Here is a 14,026-nt window from a genome sequence, read left to right on the forward strand (position 1 = left end):
TGTATATGATTACCTATGTTAAAAATCCAGCTGGTATTCTCTCTCTAAGCCAACTCGGCAGGTGAACTCACTGCCCTTCCCCTACATGGGATATGACTCCCAGGGGTGTAAATCTCCCTGGAAACTTGGGACAGGACTCCCAGGGGATGAGCTGGAACCTAGCATCATGGGATTGAGAAAGCCTTCCTGACCAAAAGGGAGAAGACAGCAATGAGCAAAATGAAGTGTCAGTAGCTGAGAGATTTCAAACAGAGTGAAGAGGTTATCCTGGAAGTTATTCTTACACATTACATAGATATAACTTTTTAGTATATGGTGTACTGGAGCAGCTAGACAGAGGTACCTGAAAATGTTGAACCATGTTCCAGTAGCCTTGATTCTTGAAGGTGACTATCACTATATAGCTTTTACAATGTTTTACTGTATGATTATGAAAACTTTGTGTCTGATGCTTCCTTTATCCAGGGTATGAACAGATGAGTAAAAAAAAATAAGGACAAAAGCTAAATAAATAATGGGGGGAATAAGGATTAAAAAAATTGGGGGCATATTGCAATACTAGTGGTCAATAAAAGGGAAAGGTAAGGGGTATGGGATGTATGAGTTTTTTCTTTTTATTTGTTTTTCTGGAGTGATGCAGATGTTCAAAAAATGTTCATGGTGATAAATACACAACTATGTGATGATACTGTGAGCCACTGATTGTATACCATGGATGGATTGTATGCATGTGGCAACTTCGCAATAAAAATATCTTTTAAAAATACCATTAAGAGGATGAAATAGAGAAGAAAAGAAATAAGTCAGACTATAACCAAATTTTAAAAAAAATCTGGCAGGCAGTATTGTTTTCTCATTTCATTCTCTTAGACTGGTCTAAGAAATACCCCATCCAAAAAAAAAGACTTCCAGCAATGAAATTATGGCATATAATGGAAAAAAGGAAGTAATTTACAGCTATGTATAACTTTTCTTATCAAGATCTCAGTGTAATTTCATGATAAAGATTTTTGCTTTTTTGTACCATAAAAATGAAAAGAAAACAAAATGTCAATCCTGTCTTTCTAGGTTGTCCATAATGTCCCTAACCATGAGAACCATATAATTAAGACAGTAATAGCCATACAAAGTTCTTTCAAAGCAATGTTCAACAGGTAATTGTGTGTGACAGTGACAGGGTCTCCCTCTGTCACTGAGTGGCACAGATCAGCAGTGCTTAAAGCAGTGCTGTAGGAGTTTGCTGAATGCTTCTTAAGTATTAGTGACCATGAACAGCCGAAACCTAAAATTACACCAAATAAAGAAGTTGTTAATATAGTAATTTCAAACACAGTGCACTGGAAATAAAAATGGGAAGCCCATTCAGGTGGCAATATTTAAAACAACGGAATATTTTTCTTGTACAAAGATTTGAAAAACTTGTCAAGCCATTTTTTAGAAAGCCATGGTAACAGAATAATGTGGTTTTATAATTCAAGTAAAATAACAACGTGGGTTCACTTCTTATTATTTCTCAGATCTGTGCATTGTCTTTTTTATCAAGAACCTGTATCATCGAAACATTCTTATAGTAAATGTTTTATAGGAGCAGCACTGAAGTCAAAGAGAACCAAATGACCAGAAAATAAAGAAAAGGAATGCTGATTCCCTTTAACAAAAGCATGTTCTGGTCTCTGGGCCTTGATTGCTGAAATTGAGTACCATTCATGAAGTTAAAATATGTCCAGGAACATGTATGTGCCATCAGCAAATGCAAATAATGGAGAAGAGAAAAAGAGGAAACTATGCCATGGACCAATTTCCATGATGACCCTGCTTTGTTCACAAATCAACAATGGCATCTTATGATCTACTGAATCAAGTCTAAGTTTTTCTGCCTAACTTTCAAAGGCATCTACAACCTAATCCCCAGTTAGCTAATGTGGGTCCTCCAAATGAAGCTTCATCCAGCCATGCCATTATCTGACACTCATAACCCCACTCACTCACTGCTCACTCTGCTTAAAATAACAATCAAGATTTAGTTGCCTTACAGAATACCTTTCCACGTTTCCTTATGTTCTCTTCTCTACTTTCTAGAATCCAAGTTTTAGTAGACTTCCAAATCTAGCTCTCTCCCATATCTGTCCTTCCAGATAAAATTGTCTAAGTTTATTTCTCCATTTTCTGAACACCTTCAGGGTCAATCATTCAATTTAGTCATCATATTTCATATACAGCTGCCAATGAGAACAGTTTATCACCCTCAACAGACTGTGTTATATTTAGGTATTCCTGCACAGTTTGCCTCTCAACTGTTGCATCAATTCAATTACTAATTCAAAGAAATATCTACAGAATAAAGAGACAGTGATAAGGAGAGAGAAGCAGAGACAGAGACAGAGAGCAAAAGAGATGCTAAGAGAAGCAGAGACAGACTCAAATAGAGACAGAGACAAGCAGAGAGCAAAAGAGATGCTAAGAGATAATTTTATAAAGATGTGAAAGAGTTATAAGTCTCAAAAACAACTGCATAAATTACAGACCACATGATAAATAGTGTAATTAGGTCACTCTTTTCCGCACCCAGTGCTATCAAACACACACAGGGTATTACAATGACTCACCAAAGTATGAAGACAGATTGAAGTTTCTCCTTCCAAAGCCTGCTTGCTAATCCTATTGTTAGCTTTTAACAAGTAGTGAACTCCTTATATTTCCTGAAACCTGATGCAAAAACCAATCTTTGAAAGACTTAAGACCCTCTATCTATCTACATGCATATATAGATACATGTATTATAAAGGCAACTAGGAAGGAAAAGAAATCATCTAGGCCAACAAATCAGCTTTACATTCTGCCATAAACTTCCCAATCCTAAATACATTCTCAGACTGTATGGGAATATAAACCTGTTCAAAAAAAAAAGGCTGAAATCCTGTGCTTGAACAATGTTATATAGATATAGTTAAAAGAAACTACTTCTAGATCCAAGAGATTCTTATCAAGAAAGTGTTTGGATTGTAACATTTACTTGAGACAAGACTGGCCTATATATCAGATCCCTAGAGTGCAGATAATTTCATTATCTGTAGTTTTCGTTGGTTATTTGGTGGAGTCTGCATCAATTCATCTGAATCTGGCACTGTAGTTCACACTTTACGGGAACACAAGAGCCTCCTGGAAGTCTGGAAGGCTTACATGGCAAAGAAAGTTACCAAATGTTGCATTAGCCCATAAGGGCTTCTAGCCATCTTTAGAAATGGAAAAGGATGGAAAAAGAGATCTGTTAGTTTTTCTACCCTTAATATTTTCAAAAAGGATGGTCTACAAAGGGAGGCCAGGGAGATCTTAGAAAAGGTTAATCCTGTAGGATCTCTGTTAGCAGGTCTGCCACAATTTGCAAAAACCATCCAATTAAAGCTTAGAGTGAATTAGTTGTTAACAAAAAGGATTCAACTTCTCTATCTACATCTGTAACTTTTTCCATACCTTAAATGAAAGCTTGCTTTCCCCCTTGAATGCCCCCCTCCTTTACAACCTCCCAAGTGGAGCCTGTTCATTCACTCATCTTTCCCTACCTCCTACGCACCCACTGTATCCTTCTGTAAGCCAAGAAGCTTTAACTGCAGCCCATATGCTAATGATCCCCAAATCCTCATTCTCAGGAGCCTACTTTTTATTCTAATTTACATAGCTCTTCTAAAAATGTACATCTTCCCTATCCTAGTCTCTTATTTATTTCACCACTTCTCTCTTTGTGGTTCTTGTTGCAAAAGACTTTTAATTATGTTCTTTTCACTGGCGATTGTGGATGGCCTAAGTAACCAAACAAATAAAATATTTATATAAGACTTCTCTGTTGAAATACACGTAGATTTGTATCTCCAAACATAATTGCCTGGGCATCCCACAGACATTTCAAAATTAACATATCCAAAATGAAATGCTTTCTTTTCCCCTAAAACATGCTCTATAGATGTCTGGTGTTTATTACTAGTCAGTTGTCCGAATTAGAAACTTTAGCGTCGTCATCAAGACATGCTTCTCTCATTCCACCCACATATAAACTGACACTGGCTTCTGTCGATTACATAACCAATATATGCCATAACTCTCTGTTCCCACTATCTTCATTCTGGCCTTTACACGAGCTATGTCCACAGTCTCCTAATGGGTCTCCCTGCACAAAGATTTTCTTTCTAAATCAGAGATCAACCATATTCTAAGCCAACCTCACTCTAATGTTATCCAACCCACCTTCTAACAATACACAAACCCCCATGCCATACGTATCCTACCATCATATCTTAGAGTCCTGATTCACATCATTCCCTATGCCTAAAATGTTTCCCTTGTCCTCCTGGTTCCATGGTAACTGGTCTATAACTTTCCTACTACATCTACCCTAAACTGTCGTAATCATTCATTTATATAGACCTTCCTAGCTAATCTTGAGTGTCTCAAGATAGAGGTTCTCTCCTATACCCATCAACATACCTGGCACATGGTAATCACTCAATGCTCATCAACTGAATTAATTAATAGGCAGATTATCACAAAGCTCACTCATAATCTAACACAAACGTAATCAAAACTGAATCTTTTTCTCTCCTCTAAAAAGATAAATAGGTTGTAAATCACACTGGAAAATCAGATGTATTTGAATTGATTTTCATGAAGCAGTGAGACTAAACTTAAGCCTTTATTATAAATTCTTCAACGGTAAAGTAACAGTAATAGTAAACAACTTTTTAGTATTCATTATTTAATACATATTATTTTTAGCATTTTTGGGTCAGGTGCTTGGTTATATAGTAGAAGCCTTGTACTACATGCTGGGGTTCATTCATTCCAAAATTCTTCCCGATAAATTATCTCATTGTATTTTTACAACAATACCACAAAGTAGGAAGGGTAGTCAGTTATTACTACACCTGTTTCCAGGTGAAACAACCTGAGCTCAAACAGTTTATGGACTTGCTTACCATCAAAATCAATGAGACCCAGGCTCTAGAACGAAAACAGTCATCTCCTGAATTGAGGTCTGGCACTTGCTCTCAACTACAAGTTCATTAAAATCTGCAGATTTTTGTTCTATCACCCGTACCTCCTCTGGAGAGGAAGATTAAAATAGAATTCAATCTTGGCCTTAAAAGTAAAAGAAAACAGCAACATTGCGAATGTGATTAATGCCACTAAATGTCATGTTGGGAGTGGTGAGATGGGAAAGTACATGTAATATGTATGTTGCCGCAATCAAGAAAAAAGAAATAAAGAACTAAAGATATAAAGACAATTAAATGCACTATGTGATTCTACATAGGAACTCATCTAATAATAATAGAGGAGAAAAGGCTCTAAAGACATTACTGGGATGTATGAAACAATTGGAATATGAACTGTAAGTTTTATACCAATGATAAATTTCTTGAACTTGGTAACTGCACCTAAGGTTAAATAAATGAACATCCTTGCTCTTGGGAAATGTACATGAAAGTGTATTAAGTGTTCAAGAAGCATGATATATAAAAACCACTATTAAATGCTCAGAAGATAGATGATTGATAGATAGATAGACAACATATAGAAAAACAGAATGATATGACAAATGTAGCAAAATGGTAAAATTGGTGGATCTGGATACCTGAGGTGATGGAGATATGTTAGAGTTCTCTGTATGGGGTTTGTATCATTTTGCAACTGTACCATAAGTTTGAAATTATTTAAAATAAAAAATTTAAAGTGGAAAAAGAAAAATAAAACTGCAGAAAAATAAAGCAGTAGCATTGTCTGCAACAGTCCAAAATTCAAGACCGACCTGTTGTCCTTGCACACAGTCACTTTATCTCCCCCAGGTATCAGCTTTTTCTGTTCAACCACTCCATAGCTTTCTCGACAGATCTACATTTAAGCAGGGAAAAAGAAAGGTTTAAATTTTGTTAATCATTTATCTTTCTAGACCCCAAATAACTGAGGGAAGCTTTAGGAACAAATGGAGCTTAATGGCTACTTATTATCATCCAAAATTCTTGGGAGAAGAAAAAGAAACTGAATAAGAACATATCTACATTTTAAAAGACCTTCTGTTTTGATATCTTTCAACCTGGAGTTAACAAATGCAATCAAGGAGAGAAAACATGAACTCCAGAAGAGAAAGACAACCTATGTATCAGGAATAAAGAGGATTGATACTTACATAATTCTTTTAAGCCTATAGATTAATCATTCATTTATTCATTCAACATATTTAATGAATTCCTATCACAATCAAGACATTATGACTACAATAATTTGATCCATAAGTCCCTCAATTTGTTCTTGGATTTGCAGAAGAACTATAGTTAATTATGACTTAAAAGAGATAACCACGATCATGAGTAAACTGTGGAAATTCTTACCGTGAAGTTGAGGCAGAAAGTCTCCTCAATATCATCTCCAGGGTAATCTAGAAGATCTTGAAGACTCCTAATCATAAAATGACCAAGAAAGCAAAAGAGATAAGTAAGATATTGTAATAACATTTCTACGTCAGTTACATGTCCAGATTGTTTGCAAGAAAAAACTATAAAAGAAGATTCTAGAATGGACATAAACCCAGACTGACAGAAAAATCTTAAAAAGAATTATGAAAGTAGACCTGTTCTCTTTTCAGACTGTTAAATCCTACTAGATTTATGAAGAAATTTAAGATGGGTTTATATCTGATACTCTCATGTGCCTGAAAGTAGATATATGAGGAAATAGTACTGCAGGGACCCTATAAATTGCCTTCGTCCATATGCATTAGTAGAACAACCTCTATATCACAAAAAAGCCACAAAATCAACTCATCCCCTAGAAGTCATACCAGATTACTTGTTAGTGAAGCGGCCCTGTACAGTAAACACAGCTGTCACACAAAAGAACACTAAAAAATGTACTCTAAAAAGGAAGCCATCTTTATGCCAACAATGGTCATATTCTAGCTCCCAAGAAAATACATTCGTAAAACTAGACTTCATTCACATATTCTTCTTTAAGGTGAGCTCTCAGTCTTAAAGTTCCATCAGGAGTTGTGCTGCTCAGGAAGAAAATCCCTACAACAAAATTTAAGGCTTCTACCAGTTAACCAGTCAAAATCACTAATTGAAATAAATAATTCTCAGCCAAGCTGGCAAAGTAAATAGCACGCACTTCCATCACTCTCTGGTTAGCAAACAACAAACCCTGCCCTGTTTTCCTTTGCCATTTTAAAAATATTACTCCTAAATTATCTCTTCTTTTCTGTGTCCCCATCCCTTCCATCCATTCTATCCAATCCTTTCTCAGTATTGGTTCTATTCTGGAGATGTGATTGTCTCATTTCCAAAGGGTACCTTATAGATTACACCTCTTCTAACTCCATCTTAAAATGAGTGCCCTTTTTCCATACAAAGGGAATGTTCTTTCCTGTTGAAGCCAAAATGAGTATACTGTTTAAAGAAAGCCAAGGATATGGTATCATTTTATATAATTGATCTATGGTACCAAACATGAATACAGAGAAACTCAAGAATAAATGCGTTTTAAGAGCCAAAAGGAAAATAACATAAGAACATGGAAAACAGTCTGGCAATTCTTCAAAAGGCTTAAACAAAAAGTTAACATATGATCCAGCAATTCCACTCGTACATAGACCCAAGATAAATGAAAACTCTGCCCACACAAAAGCTTAATCACAAATGGTCATAGCAGTATTATTCATAATAGCCAAAAAGTAGAAACAATCCAAAGGTTCATCAACTAATTAATGGATAAGTAAAATTTGGTATATCCATACAGTGGAATATTATTCAGCAATAAAAAGAAATGAAATACTGATACATGTTACAACATGGATGAAACTTGAAAACACTATAAGATTGAAAGTAGCCAGTCAGGAAGGACCACATGTTGATTCCTGTTATATAAAATTCCCAGAACAGGCAAATTTATGGAGATAGAAAGCACATAAGAGTTGCCTAAGGCTGTAGGGGATGAGGTAATTGGGGAGGGGGGAATGAAAATATACTAAAATTGATTTGGGATGATTGCACAACTCTGTGAATACATTAAGAATCACTGAATTGTACAGTGTAAATGGGTGAATTGCATGGTATATGGAGTATATCACACTAAAGCTATTTTTTAAAAACATAACTTCTTTTTCAATATTGTCCTCTCCTGTATCTCTGGACCATAGTAAGTTCCAAAGTCCCTACATTTTCTTTTTTTGCTCAGAATAAGGGAAGCAAAGATTATTTTGTATTCCTGGGCAGCTATGGCATCTTTTACTTTTTTTCCTCTGCTCTTACACTGACAAGAGCAATGCTTCCCAGCAAGTAGCTGTGTAGCTACATCTTAGACAAAGCACATACACCAAAGGCCAAGCCTATGGTTCAATAAATTCAAACTTGTACATATGGTGTTGTCAGCCTTTAGTTCCTGCCAGAACAGTTCCCCACACCACTCTGCTTATCTTTTAGCTCTGTACCTTCCTTCAGTGGGTGACAGCTCCTTTAAGTCCTCCAAACCAGGTTTTACATTCAATAACTTCTTGTAGAGGGCCAACGGGAAGTGGAGATCAACCACGGTAGAGTTGTAGATGGCGAGTCCACAGATAATGCCAATCAAGTGAAACCAGTTGTGCTCTACAAAACACTTTTTAGGACATGTGTAAAGGTGTTAAAAATAAATGCAATGTCTGCTGCTTTCAAAATACTCTTCTATTTACCATGAAATATTTTCGGTATAAAACAATAAAGATCTGATTACTATTTAGTTACCTTCTAAAGCAGAGACACCCCCCTGTCAAAAGTTCAGTCACCCCCAAGATACAATGTAGACAGAGTCAAGAATTTTTAGCTTATCTAGTGATGCGGAGAACAGCTCATGGTCATCTAGAGTAGTGCATTCCAACTGAAATTTCTGCAATGATAAAAGTGTTCTGCTCGGTGCTGTCCCATATGGTAGCCACTACCAATGTGTGCCTCGTGAGCACTTAAAATGTACCTAGTATGAGTGAGAAAATACATTTTTAATATTATTTCATTTTAATTAATTTAAATATATATCGCTAGTGGTATATTTTGGGAGAGTGCAGATTTAGGGGGAAAAGCTTTAGTAGAAAAAGAACAAAATCATAGTCTGGTAGAAATTAGGATGGCTTTTAAAACTTAGCTTTATTACTGAATTTTCAAAAACAAAATGTGTGTGTGTCAGTGTGTATATATTCACATACGCGTTATCATTGTTTTTAACTTAACAAATATTTGACCAATAACTTTCCACACACCATAAAATCAATTTCTTTATCCCACTATGCTCCTTTTACCCTTCAAAGATAATAAAGCCTTAATGTTACCTAGTAGGAATGGATATGACAAAACTCACTGCGAGGTTTTGGCAACAGGTACAAAATGCAAACTGAATACAGGCTTTAGACATTTTAAGTTATTATTTTTGTTATGCTCCCCTTTGCTAATTCAGAAGGCAGAAGGAATTCAGAAGACAACAGAAAGAAAGTTCAATTCAATCCATCTGTTTAACTGTGACAGCACTAACTTACCGTATCTGAAAACCACAAGAGATTTGAATCTTGGTAATAGGTAAACATTCCATAGATGGGATTCAAAAGTTCTTTTAACAGCAAAAGAAAAAACTCCTTTGTAACACCACCAGCATCTACTGCTTCTTCACCATCAAAGATTACCTTAAAAAACAATGAAAATAAAATAAGCCAGACACAAAAGGATAGATACTATATGATTTCACTTTTATGACCAGCGTAAAGGTATAATCAGAGGCTTATAATACAGAATCTAGGGGACTTAGAGATATACTAGAGATGGGTGAACCGTTAACTAAGGAGGTTGAACTCCAATGTAAGGGAATAGATAGAAGAGAACGTGGTTCTCTAATGGGTCTATAAGTAACAGTACCATATAAAAGGTGAACAAGATTGAATGGGGTTGTATAGACCTAGGTATCCCACTGATTAACACTAGAAATATGTTAGTTCATGCAAGAATTACTTCAAAGATATGATCCTTCTACAAAGAGTATTTAAATCCAGGGTACAGGGGGAAACTGCTACTGCATGCTATGAGTTATGTTCAAAGGAAACCATCAGCACTACCACAGCAACAGCAGAGGTAAAAAACGGGGACAGGGACAAGAGTGAAGAGGAGGTTTCGATTTCCTATTCAGTGAGGGAATAATTATTGGTTTTCTTACTCTTAGAAACAATGAAATTATCTAAAATTGAGAATGTTGATGGACTGTGGACTTTGGGGCCTCTACCTGATGCCCAATGAAGGATGCACTGATGGAGAAGTAGATTGGTGAATGACGGTGTATACTTATGAATGAAGGTTGTGCTGCTACAAAAAGGAACAAAGTTGTGATGCATGCAATGATGTGAATGAACATGTGGGACATTTGGTGAGGCAAAGTAAGTCAGAAACAAAAGAACAGCAATGGTATGGTTTCCTTTAGAAAATGCTTATAAGAAAATATGGGCTTATTGTTAGCTTTTAGAGCAGACACATTAAGTCCAGAGTGGTGATTATTGTTTCTGGATTTCAAGAGGCTGTTATATATATATATATCCTATATTTAGAGGTAAGAATGAAGCTGTTAGGTTGGCATTAAAGTAATTCAGAACACAGGGGTAAGGAAGACATTGTCTATATTTTAGAATGACAGCATACTCTTTGAGACCAAAGGAAGAAAGGTTTATTTGGTCTGGAACTGAAATTTTCTGTAGTGCATAATCTAACTTAATCTATCTTTATATGTCATTTGAACAATTGAAACACAGGGAGCACAGAATAAGAAAGAGGGCTTTTAATCCTGTATAGATTATTTTAATGCCTGAATACATCCCAGAATATATTAAGCAGATTATCAAAAAGTATTGACAAAGTCCCTTGAGGGATGCAAAAAAGAATATGGAACTATTAAACTTTACCACCAGGGAATCCCCTGATACCGTGTTAAACTTTAGGGACACCTGAATCAATAGGCCATGCTCCTGATTCTGAGGCTTACTCTTGTGGAGCTTATGTAGGTAGCAGAGAAGCTTAGACTACCTATAGGCATGCCTAAAAATTACTTCTGGAGGACCTCTTTGTTATTCAGATGTGTCCTCAGTCTCTCTAAGTCCAACTCTGCAAGTGAAATCATTGCCCTCCCTGCTATGTGGGACATGACATCCAGGGGTGAAAGTCTCCCTGGCAATACAGTCGAGTACTCTGGATGTTGTTCTTATGCAAGCTTTGGTTATACACTGCCACCTATCTTAACCTGCCAACCCCCAACCAGGACCATTCCAGCCAATCCTAAAAAACATCTAGGGCAATATATAAGATTCCACAAGGGTTCCAGGCATTAGAGTAACTTTCCAGAAACCTACAACCTCCAGATGGGTCCCTGGTTCAGATAAATTCTGAAACCTAAAGGGCCCAGCCTCTCTAGAACATCTGATAGTTCCATCTCCCTACTCCATATTAGTGACAGACCCTTCCAATATGAAAAAGTTAGAATTACCATATCCCAAACACCCCGAAAGAGAATGATGGAAAGATCAAAGTTGATGGTGGAGTTATACAGAGAAGATAGGATTTAACATATGAATATGATTGCTGAATCATTAAATTGATATCTCTTTTAGTCTCCAGCATTTCAAGCAGCTAGAAGTAAAAACCTAAAATTGTGGAATTGTAACCCATGTCAAAGTCTGAAATATGTACTACAACTAACTGTGGTGCTGTGCTTTGAAATTTATTGCTTTTTTGTATATATGTTATTTTTCACAAAGAAGGGAAAAAAGTTGATTGTGACGCTAAAAATACATTTAAGTCCTCTAGCCTCCTATATTCTGGAGCAGCTAGAAAGAAAAATCTGGGAGGATCGCATATAGCCCATAACAAACTCTGGAATCTATCTGTCCTGTAAATACTTGTTGAAGAGTGCTTTGAAAACTATTGCTTTTTTATTTCTTTGCTTTATATATATGTTATACTACACAAAAAAAAAGTGAAAAAAAAAAAAACAATGAAAATAGAATTAAACTTCAGGGAAATCTATGGCAAGTTTTATCTTTTTTGAGCATATTCTTTTCAAAGTCAAGACCAGGGAAGGAAAACAGGGCCAAGAATATACTGATGCAGTGGAAACTGCAAGGTGAGTCTGCTGATTTGTGCTGATTGTATAAATTTTTAACAAAGCACTTACAGACACCCAGAATTTTTACTAGGTTCTTCAAGGGAAACAAAGGAGGTCAGGAAGTTACTGTTTGTCCTCAAAAAATTCACTGTCTATTGGGGGCAGTAAGTCAAACATTGTAGAAGCATTTAGGGAATATATTTTATTTTCAAAGAGTCAAATATAAACAATTCATAAATGTTCTGGTACGCAGCAAAAAGCAATGACTAACTTGAGTAAAGGAAAATTACCAGAAGAAATTACTCCCAATGGGATTCTTGCAGTAATTTACGCATATGAAGAGAAGAAGACATTCTAAGTAGGCCCAGAGATGGGTCCTGTGAGGGGCTGCAGCAGGTGTGACAGATCCATTAATGGTTGTCAGAGTAACAATGACAGCAAACAGTAATGTCTACTGACAGCTTACCACGAACCAGCCCTTAAACTCTACTAATCTGATCCTCAGTACAGCCTTACGCATAGAGATAACCATTGTTATTCCAATTTTACAGAAAAAGACTTAGGTACAGAACTAGAAAGAGCATTATTATACGTTATTATGTAATAAAAAAGTTGGAAAATAAAAATAGCTGCAAAGAGAAAAACAATATCAAAAATATAACCCAGAAGGTTCTAGGGAGAACTCCAAGGCAGATTGACGGCACCGATACTACTAACTGGAAATCCTGGGAAGGGTGACAATATTGTGGTGGTCAGTTCGGTTTCTTGCCTATTAACATTTCTAGTGTTTACAACAGGATTGGAAATAGAGATATGGACGTCGTCTGAAGGGAAAGATGAGTGACTAAACAATTTCAAATAAGTCACTAAATATTTACTGAGTGTCTACCATGTACCAAAGCCAGTGTGTAAGCCTTGGGAATGAAGTAATTAGAGCCATGCAAACATACATGGTCTTTGGGGAGACAGAATTTCTTAATTCAATAATCTCAGAGTGTCAGGTACATGTACCATAATAGGTAATAGTTTTCCAGACAACTTGACAACCTTGTCTGCTTTCTGCTTTACCTTCTCTTAAATCTTTGGCACCGAAAATCCTCCTAACTGATGGCTTGGTTATTTAACAGAGTTAAAGCTTTCATTTTTGTTAGGGCTGGAATGAGTACAACAATGGACACAGTAGAAGCAGGCAAAGAAAATCCCATCATTCCTCAAAAAATCCCCTGGCATTTTTGCCTGATGTTATGTTGGGACATTCTGTTTGGTGATGTGACAGAAATGATTAAATACTTGCAAAAGGAATGAAAAAAATAACGAATGGCTGCATTCCACAATTAATAACATCTTTCCTGCTTCATCAATACTGTTTAAAGAAAACCACTGAAGATATTTAGTGGATTATACTGAAGAACTCACTTTAAGGGGCTTTTTCAAGTCAATATCAGAATGAATGCTCAGCTCTCTTAGGGCATCTCCAACGAGGTTGTTCCTGCGGACGTGAAGGACCAGGAAGGGGCTTCTGGCCAGCAGAGGCTCCAAGGTGAGAAGCATGAAGACATTCTGCAGGTTGGCGCCATTGACTGCCACCTGGAACAGCACATCCAAGAAAACAATTACTCAGAGCAGCCCCTGGGAGCGGGAAAAGCAGCTGGCTGTGCCCTTGGACCTTGGAGGGTTGACTACACCTCTATTTTGTCCTTTTTTCCCCTCTAACTTCCACAATGGATTTTCTAAGTCATTCACGTTTACATAGTACATAAAGTCCTTCTAATCAGAACACAAAGAGATCAATTAAAATAATTTATGAACCATATGATCTATAGCCAGTTCCAAGAAAGTGAGTAAGACTAACTGATTAAGATAAAAATAATACCACCCT

General features: G+C 36.4%; 1 protein-coding gene across 2 annotated transcripts in view; it reads right to left on the reverse strand.

Annotated features, from left to right (window-relative positions):
- The window catches only part of HERC3 (HECT and RLD domain containing E3 ubiquitin protein ligase 3), a 141,702-nt gene that overhangs the window by 32,598 nt on the left and 95,078 nt on the right, over positions 1-14,026 (reverse strand). For both annotated transcript variants that reach the window (XM_077142875.1, XM_077142874.1), the window contains 5 exons: positions 13,564-13,734; positions 9,548-9,691; positions 8,474-8,640; positions 6,381-6,447; positions 5,801-5,883 (listed from right to left, as the gene is read on the reverse strand). In XM_077142875.1, the coding sequence (XP_076998990.1) occupies positions 5,801-5,883; positions 6,381-6,447; positions 8,474-8,640; positions 9,548-9,691; positions 13,564-13,734 (632 nt within the window). The remainder of the gene's footprint in view (positions 1-5,800; positions 5,884-6,380; positions 6,448-8,473; positions 8,641-9,547; positions 9,692-13,563; positions 13,735-14,026) is intronic.

Source organism: Tamandua tetradactyla, chromosome 24, assembly GCF_023851605.1.
Source record: "Tamandua tetradactyla isolate mTamTet1 chromosome 24, mTamTet1.pri, whole genome shotgun sequence".
NCBI lineage: Eukaryota > Metazoa > Chordata > Mammalia > Pilosa > Myrmecophagidae > Tamandua > Tamandua tetradactyla.